Source organism: Mustela putorius, unplaced genomic scaffold (genome assembly GCF_011764305.1).
Source record: "Mustela putorius furo isolate JIRA1106 unplaced genomic scaffold, ASM1176430v1.1 tig00000910_pilon_pilon_pilon, whole genome shotgun sequence".
NCBI lineage: Eukaryota > Metazoa > Chordata > Mammalia > Carnivora > Mustelidae > Mustela > Mustela putorius.
Genome location: NW_025421513.1, coordinates 293,338 through 305,714, shown reverse-complemented (window position 1 = coordinate 305,714; position 12,377 = coordinate 293,338). Strand labels below are relative to the sequence as shown.

Sequence of the window (12,377 nt, the reverse complement as noted above, 5' to 3'; positions counted from 1 at the left end):
ATTAAAAATTAAGATGTATATATGCTAGTTATATATATATGCATATATATAGTAATATGATTGTCACTGTAGCAATAATTAGCATCTCACATTGTATAATTATTTTTTTCTTGGTGGTTGGAATAGGAACTTTTTGGTTTTTTTGTTGTTGGGCAGCAAAGCAGGGTTTATTGAGTGATAGTAAAGTGATGGTACAGAGCTCCCGAAGAGGGTTGTCCAAATTTTTGTTGATAATACAGTATGGTTTTCTGTGATCACTGTACTGTGCACTAGATCTGGAGGGGTTATTTTGCTATTCACTGCTAGTTTGAAACAAAACCTGTCTTATCTGTTCATTTCTCTTACCCTGATAACCACCACTTACTCTGTTTTAACAGGTTTGGCATTTTTAAATGCCACAGGTGATTGATACCCTACAGTACTTGTTTTTCCCAGACATATCTTATTTAATCATCATTGCTCAGGGTCTACCCATATTGTCACAAGTGGGAGGATATATTTTCTTATGGCTGCATAATACCCCAATGGGTTTATGCACTATATCTTCTTTATCCACTCATCTGTTGATGGTATGTTAGGTAGTTTCCATGTCTTGGCCAGTGTGAATAGTGTTGCAGTAAACATGGGGGTGCATATATCCTTTCAGTACCTTGTTTTCATTTTGTTTGGATAAATGCCCAAAAGTGGAATCACTCTGTTATATGGTAGATCTAATTTTTTAAAGAACTTGCAAATTATTTTCCATAATGGCTCAACCAATTTATATTTCAGCAGTGTACAAGTTTCCCTTTTTTTCCATATCCTTGCATATACCTGTTACCTCTTCACATTCTCATTAGGAGAAGTAAAAGGTAGTATTTCATTATGCTGTTGAATTTTATGTCCCTGGTGGTAAGATGTTGAGCATCTGTGTTTTTTTTTTAAATTTTGTTATTGTCATTTTTCATTTTTTTGTTTGCTTGCTTGCTTCCTTGTTTTACCTATTGGTAATCTGAATGTCTTCTTTGGAACAGGTCCTCTGGTTATTTTACTTTATTTTACTTGTTAAAAAGATTTTATTTATTTATTTGGCAGAGAGAGAAATCACAGGTAGGCAAAGAGGCAGACAGAGAGAGAGGTGGGGGGGAAGCAGGCTCCGTATTGAGCAGAGAGCCCCATGCAGAGCTTGGTCCCAGGACCCTGAGACCATGACCTGAGCCAAAGGCAGAGGCTTAAGCTACTGAGCCACCCATGCTCCTCCCTCTGGTCATTTTAAAGTAGACTTTTTATTACTAAGTTCATGTGAGTTCTTTATATATTATTATGGATATTAACCCTTTATCTAATACATGGTTTACAGAAATTTTCTTTTGTAGATTACCTTTTCATGTTTTTATTGTCATTGTTGTTGTGCAGAAACTTTTACACTTGATGTAGTCCTACTTGATGATTTTTCCTTTTGTTTCTTGTCATACTTAAGAAATCCTTACCAAGGGCACCTGGGTGGCTCAGTGGGTTAAGCTGCTGCCTTCAGCTTAGGTCATGATCTCAGGGTCCTGGGATCGAGTCCCGCATCGGGCTCTCTGCTCAGCAGGGAGCCTGCTTCCTCCTCTCTCTCTCTGCCTGCCTCTATGCCTACTTGTGATCTCTCTCTGTCAAATAAATAAAATCTTTAAAAAAAAAAAGAAATCCTTACCAAAACCACTGACAGGGAGCTGCTTTTCTACATTTTATTATAGGAGTTTTATGGCATTATGGTATTTATGGTATTGGATTAAGTCTTAGATCTTAATCTTCAAATTAATTTTTAACCAATTAAAATCACTTAATCATTTACTTACTTACTTAAATTAATTAATTAAAATTAATTTAACCTCAAATTAATTTTTGAATTAGTATAAGAAAGGGGTCCGGTTTCATTGTTTCATTGTTCTGCCTGTATTTATCCATTTAAAAAATCCTATTTGAAGACAGTCCTTTTGCCAGCAGATATTCTTGACTCCCCGGTTGAGTAGTAATAGTAGACTGTATGTAATTGTGGGGGTTTAATTCTGGGCTCTCTATTCTTTGCTCTTAGTCTGTAGGTCCATTTTTATGCCAGTACTGTAGTACTTTCACTAAAATAGGTTTGTAATATAGTTTGAAAGCAGGAAGTATTATACCTTCTGCTTTATTCTTTCTTTGGATTACTTTGGTTGTTTGGGGTCGTTTCTGGTTTCACAGAAATTTTAAGATTGTAATTTTGATTGTTTTCACTGTGGACTTCATAAAAAAGAAACTGAAAATATTAATTCAGGTAGTTTCGCTTCTGTATTACATGTTACCTTATGACTTCATTGTTTCTTTTCTCTTTTTTAAGATTTCATCTATTTATTTATTTATTTATTTATTTGAATTTTTTTTTTTTTTAAGATTTTATTTATGTATTTGACAGAGAGAGATCACAAGTAGGCAGAGAGGCAGGCAGAGAGAGAGGAAGGGAAGCAGGCTCACTGCTGAGCAGAGAGCCCGATGTGGGACTCGATCCCAGGACCCTGAGATCATGACCTGAGCTGAAGGCAGTGCTTAATCCACTGCCCCAAGATTTCAGTTTTTATTTGAGAGAGAGAATGAGAGAGGGAGAGAGAGCATGAGAGGGGAGGGGTCAGAGGGAGAGGCAGACTTCCAGCTGAGCTAGGAGCCTGATGGGGTACTCCAGGATCATGACCTGAGCCAAATGAAGGTAGTCGCTTAACTAACTGAGCTACGCAGGTGCACTTTCATTGTTTCTTTTAAGTGTATTACAATATGTGGTAGAATTTTGAGAACATAAAAAGCATGTCGTATGTACTAGATTTCTAAATAATCTAAGAGATAGATGTAAAAATTTTTACTGTGGAATTTCTTTTCTTTTCTTCTTTTTTTTTTTTTTTTAACAGAATGCTGCCTTTTTGTATGGCCTTGGTTTGGTTTACTTCTACTATAATGCATTTCACTGGTAAGTTGAATTTAAACTTTGTGTTTCAACTTAGTGTGTATGTGTATGTGTTAAACACAGTATTTTACAGCTTGGCTTACCCTCATTGCCTTCATTCAGGAAATCTGCTAACACCTTGTGATCACCAAAAATTCGTAACTTGATTATAAACTCTCAATACCTACAGTTAGGAATAGTGAAACCATTCCTCCATTGTTGAGTAACTGATAGTCGTATGTAAGATCTTGTAAAGTACAGGAAATTCTTTGGGTCTTGTCCTTGTTTGTTTTCATTTAAGCTATATGAGAATCTGAGAGTAAATTGCCAGTGTTTTATAATCACATTGGATGGATCCTTTGAATATTTTTTTACAGAAATCGTATACATTCATTGATCAGTTTTTGTTATGGTTTCCTAAAGTTGGAGATTTTGCTTTTAGTTCGATGACTTTCCCTGCTGTTACTATTCTTGATCTTTGGCTTTTGGGCTATTTAAAAGGGCTGCTTTGTTTGTTAAGTAAACTTACAAATTAGAGATGCTATAAGTTTTTTTCTACTAAATTACATATTGCTTTGAGTATTCTTAAACTTAAGCTAAGTACTTTCCTTTAGATGAATAAACTTTCATCCTTTAGATGAAAAACCTATACTGAGTAGATTAGGATGATTTTATTTAAATTCTCTATAAATTTCTTACAGATCCTAGTCATAGAAATTTTTTTTTCAAGATTCTATTTATTTGACAGAAAAAGATCACAGGTAGGCAGAGAGGCAGGCAGAGAGAGAGAGAAAAGCAGGATCCTTGCTGAGCAAAGAGCCCAAGAGAGAGAGAGAAAAGCAGGATCCTTGCTGAGCAAAGAGCCCAATGTGGGACTCGATCACAGGACCCCAAGATCATGACCTGAGCCGAAGGCAGCGGCTTAGCGCACTGAGCCAGCCACCCAGGTGCCCCTAGTCACAGAATTTTTAATTCTAAACTTTAGAACTAGTTATGTCCTTTAAAGATCGCTTGATTTTAAAACTCTTATTGTTGATAACGGTAAGTAAGATGTGTATATTTTTATTTCTTCTTACATAATCATATTTAGTGGTAAAAACCAGCCTTATGTTGAGGACCCTAATCTTAATACGTATTCTACTAAAAGAAAAAAAGTGGCATCATTTGTACACAATGACATTAGGTTCATAGCCTTCTGATCACTTAAAAATGGGAAGACAGGGGCGCCTGGGTGGCTCAGTGGGTTAAAGCCTTTGCCTTCCGCTAAGTTCATGATCCCAGAGTCCTGGGATCGAGCCCGGCATTGGGCTCTCTGCTTGGCAGGGAGCTTGCTTCCTCCTCTCTCTCTCTGCCTGCCTCTCTGCCTACTTGTGATGTCTGTCTGTCAAATAAATAAAAAATAATTTTTTTTTTTTTTTTAAATGGGAAGACATTCGAAGGTTATAGAAGTGAGAGGTGGGACTTAGAAAATTTTGGAAGAGATCTATTTAGAAATAAGACTATAAGTCACACTAAAGGAATAATTTGTACTTTGATGTTTCTTAAGATGACTATTTAAATCATTACTTACAGTTCTTTGTGCTAGTAAATACAGTCATTTTGGCCAGCCACAAGAGATTTAGAGGAAATCCAAGGTAAGTCTGAAAACAAAGAACTGTAATGTTTAGTAGTAGCGAGGTTTCTATATACCTTATGTTGCATAATTTTCACATAGCTATGATAACTCATAAGCCTTAAAATGAATATAAGAACATAAAGTTAGAAGGGATATAAATGAGTGTAGGTTGAAAATACTGCTTTTAATATTGTGTATGACAATGTTGGTTGTGAATGATGAATGTAAATTTTGATAATTTATTTTTAAGTGATGTTTATATGTTTTTTCCTACCTTTTAAAATGCTTAATTTTGTAATAAGTGTATGCAGAAACACACTACTTTAAAAGTAGGAACCTGACCCAAAAGGATTTACTAAAGACATGTTTTCTGTAGCTTACTTTATTATGAGTTTGTTTTATAATACATATTGTAAAATGTGTGTTAATTGAATTATGTTATCGATAAAGATTCCAATCAACAATAGGCTATTAATAATTAGGTTTTGGGTAGTAAAAAGTGGTAAGTGGATTTTCTTGTTCTGATGGGAGTTGGTGCCCCTCATCCCTGCATTTTTTAAGGGTTAGTTGTAATTGAGATTCAAAAATCTTTAAAGCTTGTATCATACTCTGTTTTTTCTTTTTTGAGGAGATAATAATTCACATAGATGAAATGCTAAAAAATATTCAAAATACATCTGGCCTATATTTTTCTCTACTCATAATCAAAACATTAAAAAAACAATAATTAAGGTGGTACAGAATTCAACAAAGATAGATAGACAAATGAACATTGACATAGATGAGGAAAGAAGCAGTCCCACAAATACAGGTTCTTGATTAATGACAAAAGTGTACTCCATTGCTATTGGGATAATAAAATTTATGGAAAAGACTGTATTGTAGGAATTCCATATGGAAGTAGTAAATACTAACTCCTATATGTAACACATTATACCAGTGATAGTTTCCAAGGGGAATGTATAAAAAAATGTGGTGGGGAAAAAGGGAAGTTTCTAAAAGTAGATTTATATGGAGCTGTAAAGAATGAAGATTAACATTCTTATCCTGTTGCTGTTTTAAAAATGTTCCTACCATTTGCTGTCTGACATGCTTCGCAAACATTTAAATTAGTATTTTCATTGAAAATGTTATGAACCCTTTAAAAATTGTTGAATGATTTGTAAATTTTGAGAAAAAAAATAGACTAAGATTCCATAACTTTAAAATGGCCGTTAGTGATGTTTTTATAAAGTTGTAATTTCTGTTAAAATTGTGTAACCAGAATGTTCCTGGACTGCCAGGAAAAGTACATGTAAATATTAGAACCTTAGATTCTTTTCTTTTTTTTAAGATTTTATTTATTTATTTGACAGAGATCACAAGTAGGCAGAGAGGCAGGCAGAGAGGAAGGAAAGGAAAGCAGGCAGCGGCTTAACCCACTGAGCCACCCAGGCTCCCCAGAACCTTAGATTCTTTTTTGTCTTTGTTTTTTAGGGCAATTAAAGCATTTCAGGAGGTGCTTTATGTTGATCCCAGTTTTTGTCGAGCCAAGGAAATTCATTTACGACTTGGGCTTATGTTCAAAGTAAACACAGACTATGAATCTAGTTTAAAGGTAGGTGTCTTGGGTTTTTTTGGGATACTCACTATTGTGTGTGTGTGTTTGTGTGTGTATGTGTTAAATGTTAACAGTATTGAAAAATGTTGGTATTTATACTACCACTAAAAAATTGAATGCATTTAGGATAGAAACCTAAAGGGTTAAAAAGTGTTGAATTTCAGGGTATTTGAATGGTAAGATTTGCAAAATAAGTTTTTAGTGTTTTAGATTTTGTTTACTTGGTTTGTTTTTATTTTATCTTTAAAAATGTTTAATCCTAAGCTTTGTTATTATGGAACAGGGTTTTTATTCATTTGCGTGTGTAAAATGCTAGCCATCATAAAGACAAAGAGAAGTTGGTTATTGATGCTGTGCCAGTAATCTTTCTGTTAGCCTTCATTTGAGATTGATTAGAAACGTCTCCACTTCTTGCTAGTAGCAAAACTCCTGTCAGAGCAGAATTCAGTAAGAGATTCTTATCTGTTAAGACTGCTAGTTTTTGAGTTAAAATATCCCTGCAAAAAATATATATATAGGGACGCCTGGGTGGCTCAGTTGGTTAAGCAGCTGCCTACGGCTCAGGTCATGATCCCAGCGTCCTGGGATCGAGTCCCACATCGGGCTCCTTGCTCTGCAGGGAGCCTGCTTCTCCGTCTGACTCTGCCTTCCACTCTGTCTGCCTGTGCTCGCTCTCGCTCGCTCTCTCTGACAAATAAATAAAATCTTTAAAAAAAAAAAAAATATATATATATATATATATATATATATATTATTGTTAAACACCTTAATTCTAAAGTAAATACAATTTGTCAAAACTTATGATTTTCCAGTTTCAGGGTTTATGCTACTATTTTATGTTTTCTGAGGTTATTAACGGGATTAGAGTTACTTTGCATAACAAAAGCATTGCTCTTTGAAAGAATTTTAGGTTTCTGGGGAAAAACAACAGATTTTGTGAATGTGACCATTTTGAATGTTTGTTCTTTTCCTGATATAATTCTGTTACAGAATATCTTGGTTGCAAAGGTGGGGTGTGTGTGTGTGTGTGTGTGTTGCATATGGCAGGACTTACTCTGAGCTCACTAACATGCAGATGCTAAATAGACATTATTTCAAAATTGTATGTGGGGGGCATCTGGGTGGCTTAATTGTTAGGTGGAGGTCTTTAGCTCAAGTCATGGTCCCTAGGCATGGAATCCTGCTTCTCCTCCTTTCCATCCGCTGCTTGTGTTCTCTGTCTTGCTGTGTCTCTCTGTCAAATAAATAAAATCTTCAAAAAAATTTAAAATTTTAAGAAGAATTTTAAAAGAATAAAAATTAAAAAAATAAAAATATATGTGATTAGGAATCCTGTAAACCACCATTAATGTTATGGACTCAGAAAACAGTTGTATTTATGGCTGGTTTATTTTATTTTATTTTATTTTATTTTTTAAGATTTTATTTATTTATTTGTCAGAGCGAGAGCGAGCATAGGCAGACAGAGTGGAAGGCAGAGTCAGAGGGAGAAGCAGGCTCCCTGCAGAGCAAGGAGCCCGATGTGGGACTCGATCCCAGGACGCTGGGATCATGACCTGAGCCGTAGGCAGCTGCTTAACCAACTGAGCCACCCAGGCGTCCCTTATGGCTGGTTTTTTTACAGTGAAAGAATACAGGTTAAAATTGTCAAAGAAGAAAGCACAAAAAGATGGAGTCCAGGAGAGTAAGAGTCCTATTTATCGTGTCCCATTGCAGAATCATATGAATAATACTCAATTTTCCCTGTGTGATAACATAACAACCAGGGTCGTTTTATCCAAGCCTTTCCGAGTTTTTTTTCTTTTCCATTGTATGTGTGACGAAGTTTTAGAATATAATTGAGTGGAGTGGAGTCTGGAGCCGACAATCAAGAAAGGATTCTTGAGACCTCTTTGGTTCAAAATGGTGGTTTATTAAACATTGGGACAGGACCCGTGGGCAGAAAGAGCTGCTCTGGAGTTTTGAGAAGTGGCCTGTTATATACTTGCAAGTTGGGAGAGGGTTAGGGATAGCATAAATCTCTGAGGAATTTTGGAAGCAAAGTTACCTAATAAAACCTTAGTCATGAGACCCTTCAGATGTATATCGGTGGGCTCTATGCTTCCGGATGATTGCAGCACACATCTTGGAGGGTTTAGAGATAAAGGAAGTTTCCAAAGGAATTTTTATATGTTAAAGTAGACTTACAGGGGGTCAACCTGTCTAGGACTGCCTTTGGCCCTTAGCAAAGTATTAAGGTGAAGGCAGTAGAGTCACTAGAGGAAGGTCACTCTCCGTGTTTCAAGGACTTGTCAGGCAGCACCAGTTAGTAAGGAAATTTAGTAACTTTTCTTCTGCCTTTGTTTCCCACATTATGTGTATAATCTTGGGCATTGATAATGCAGATACGGAGAGCATACCTGGCTGACCTTACTTAATCAGTCAACAGCAGCTCCTTCTAAGGTCAGACTGATAGCATGTGGCCTCAGGCCCTCAGCAAAAGTAATGGTCTCATAAAATCATATGGATGACTCAAGGCTCTGGGTATAGAAGGGCACACTTGTAAGGTAGGATATTCCAAGGATTTATTTTCTTTTTCTTTTTTATTTATTTTCATGTTTTTCAGAATATTTTATTTATTTGAGAGAGAGACCACGAGCAGGGAAAGGGCAGAGGCAGAGGAACAAGCCTATTTCCCTCTGAGCGGGGAGCCCAACATAGGGCTCTACCCAAAAACCCTGGGATCAGGGCCCCACCCCGTGGCCCCTCTTCAAGAATTTAGAGATTATCTCTCAGGATTTGATCAAGGGTCAGACATTTCTCTGAAAGTACAGTGGTCGCACAGTGGACATCTGAATTAGTCCCTTATTATACTCTGTATTCATTCACTGCCTTGATTCTTCACATGTTTAAAGTAATGAATTTAGTTATCTCTGCATTTCAGGAACTTAAAAAAGAATGGTCCTTAGAGCATAAATATTCAGTCAAGAACATACGAGCCATTGCTGGTAAAGGAAAGAATTTAAATTACATAGTAGCTAGAAAGAAGTATTGCTAAGGAAGAAGTTCAAGGTTAAAATGCAGCAGTGGAATCACATATATCACTTTCATGTTTAGAGGGGCATTTATCAGACTGTATATTATGGGAATTTAGTGGAATTAAAATATAAGTATGGCTGTGACAATTTAAAGATTTTAACCCCTTCTTGACATTCACAGTGTGTATATTAATATATCAAAGATGCAAATATGTCTTATAGTACAAAATTAATTACATTGTTGTTTTTTGGCAACATGTTATTCTATCACAGGTGGAGGTGTTTTTGTTTGTTTTTTGGAGAGTTATTTCAGAGGTGTTCTAGAAAAAACATTGGAAGACCAGAAGAGAACCCAGAAAAGCACTTTTTCTTTTAAATATGGAATGTGTATATAACGTTAGTGAAGAGAAAATAAACTGAATAATAATAATACAGTAGTTAGTACTACTAAGATCATTTTTAAAATTAAAGCTGAGCCATGATTTAATGATTTGGCAATACTTAAAATATCCCTTATTTACACAGAGCATTATTAGATAATGTTCACTAGCTGGTGAAAGCAGTTTTATTTAACTGATGCATAAGGAAAAATGTCCTGTATATGAATTTCCTTAGCCTTAGGTAGGGAGTTCCAAAGCTTCACATGATGTTGATTTTAATAAAAATGTCTTAGATACATGCAACTTTTTCTGTATACTTCTTTCCTTTGTTCAAACTTCTGACAGCTTTCTTTTTCTTTTTTTTTTTTTTTTTAAAGATTTTTTTCTTTATTTATCTGACAGAGATCACAAGTAGGCAGAGAGAGAGGAGGAAGCAGGCTCCCCGCAGAGCAGAGAGCCCGATGTGGGGCTCGATCCCAGGACCCTGGGATCATGACCCGAGCCAAAGGCAGAGGCTTAACCCACTGAGCCACCCAGGTGCCCCTCTGACAGCTTTCTGATGCTAAGCTCATCTTTGTGAAAAATAGAATATTGGGATGTGTTTGACCATTAGTCCTTATATGTTATTTCATTTTTATTTCATCCTAGCATTTGCTTTTTAACTTTTTTTTTTGCTTTTTAACTTTTTTAATAGAAATACAGCTTATCTGTTGTGGGACCATTTTAACCACCAGTAAGTTGAATTCAGGAAGAGAAATTTATGTATATTATGATATAATTACTTAGCATTTTTAAATGAATGATGATACGAATCAGAATGAAAATCTCCCTTTAGGAGGTCGTTAATTTTCCTATGTTGGGCTGTAGTAATTTAACCCAGTCTAGCCAGGTGTTTCGTGGTGTAATATATTAGTGTAGAAACTTAAGTCCCAGTTCCACTTTGTTGCAATAATGTCAGTTTATGTCATAATGGTAAACACTAGTTCATGTCTAGACTTAAGCATTAATGGATTCAGTTGTTCAGATATGAAATAAAGGATCCATCTTTTCTTTCTGTTTCTTCTTTGGGCTTTTCCATCTTTGATGTAGGATATTTACCAGGCATGAAAGAAGTGTATTCTTTCTCATATGTTCGTATGTATGGAAGGAGAAAACTAGTGTAACGATGGTGGAATAGAAGTTGAGATATTTATTTATTTATTTATTTATTAAAGATTTTATTTATATGTTTGAGAGAGGGAGGGAGGATGAGAGTGGGGAGGGGCAGAGGGAGAAGCAGATTCCCCACTGAACAGGGAGCCCCATGTGAAATTCGATGCCCAGACTCCAACATCATGACCTGAGCCAAAGGCATTTGCTTAACCAACGGAACCAACCAGGTGTCCCAGTAATGGAGATATTTATAGCATTCATCTTCCTGAATTGAAAAAAATTCAGTTTTGTTCAGATGCCATTTTAGTAGCATTTTGCAACAGCTTATCCTAAGAAGCTGTAGTTCAGTTACCTTTCAGTGAAGAAATGAATTCATGGGCTCTAAATTTCCTATGCATGAGTATTTTTTAATGGAAATATAATTTAAGTTAATGAATTTCTTTTAAAGGTTTTATTTATTTGAGAGAGAAATAGAGTGAGAAGAGCCTAAGCAGAGGGAGTGGCAGAGGGTAGAACCGACGCCCCACTGAGTAGACAACCTGATGTGAGGCTCAACCCCCAGGATTCCAGGATCATGACCTGACCTGAAGGCAAAGGCTTAACCAATTGAGACACTGAGGCGCCCCTGAAGATTTTTTTTTAAAAATATTTTATTTATTTGAGAGAGAGGGAGACAGACAGAAATAGGAACACAGCTAGAGAGCATAAACGTGGAACAGAGGGAAAAGCAGGCTCTCCACAAAATTGATGATTTGTTGAGGGTGTTTTACAGATGTGAAATACTTTCATCCTCTATTTCATGGTTGTTAAATTTTCGAAGATGTATATAACAGGAATAGAAGCTGTTTTTGTTGGGGTCTATTATCAAATGAAGGAGACTGAAACAAAGTGAAAGTTACTCAAAGCTTTATTCTGTGCCAAGCATTAGAAGTCAGACTGACCTGCCAGGGCCGCCTTCGAAGACCCCATCCCGATCTCACAGGCTGGTTTTATAGGGCATAACCACAGACCTCCAGGTCCATGGCTTCTGTTGTTAAGGTGTTTACTCCCGGAATCGATACCCGAACTGACACCAAGAACTGCTGGGCATTTATTCCCAGAATGAAGTCCGTGGTTGTAAACAACAGTATGGCTACCTAGGCAGTATGGAGTTGATCTGCCTAAGCAGGCCCCAATAATTAAACAGGTTTTAACATTAAATCGGCCCTAGCAGTTTCATGAACTTCTGAATTAGACTGCACTGTGCTGTATTGCCTCTTTGCAAGAAGGGAAAAGAACATTAAAAAATTCTTCTTTTTTAAAAGATTTTATTTATTTGTCAGAGAGAGAGAAGCAGGCTCAAGGAGCCCAGAGTGAGACTTGATCCTAGGATGCTGGGATCATGACCTGAGCCGAAGGCGGGTGCTTAACCAACTGAGCCACCCAGGCATCCCTAAAAAATTCTTCTTAAACCAGAATTTCGGATCTGCTTTACAGTTGAAATTGTTTAAATTGCAGTTAACACAGATGATTTTATAGGTAAAATATTGTCATCATATTTCTCATACATATTGATGTGATTATATTTCATAATCTCATTTGTATTTTTTTTTAAGATTTTATTTATTTATTTGACAGAGAGAAATCACAAGTAGGCGGAGAGGCAGGCAGAGAGAGAGGGAAGCAGGCTCCCTGCTGAGCA

The 12,377-nt window shown here is 36.2% G+C and overlaps 1 protein-coding gene across 9 annotated transcripts in view; it reads left to right on the top strand.

Moving 5' to 3' along the window:
• The window catches only part of LOC123393631 (lysine-specific demethylase 6A-like), a 190,104-nt gene that overhangs the window by 78,628 nt on the left and 99,099 nt on the right, over positions 1-12,377 (top strand). For all 9 annotated transcript variants that reach the window (XR_006608467.1, XM_045086227.1, XM_045086224.1 and 6 more), the window contains exons 5-6: positions 2,898-2,956; positions 6,024-6,144. Coding sequence is in view for 8 of the 9 variants with exons in the window: in XM_045086227.1 (XP_044942162.1) it covers positions 2,898-2,956; positions 6,024-6,144 (180 nt within the window). In the remaining variant the exon portion in view is untranslated. The remainder of the gene's footprint in view (positions 1-2,897; positions 2,957-6,023; positions 6,145-12,377) is intronic.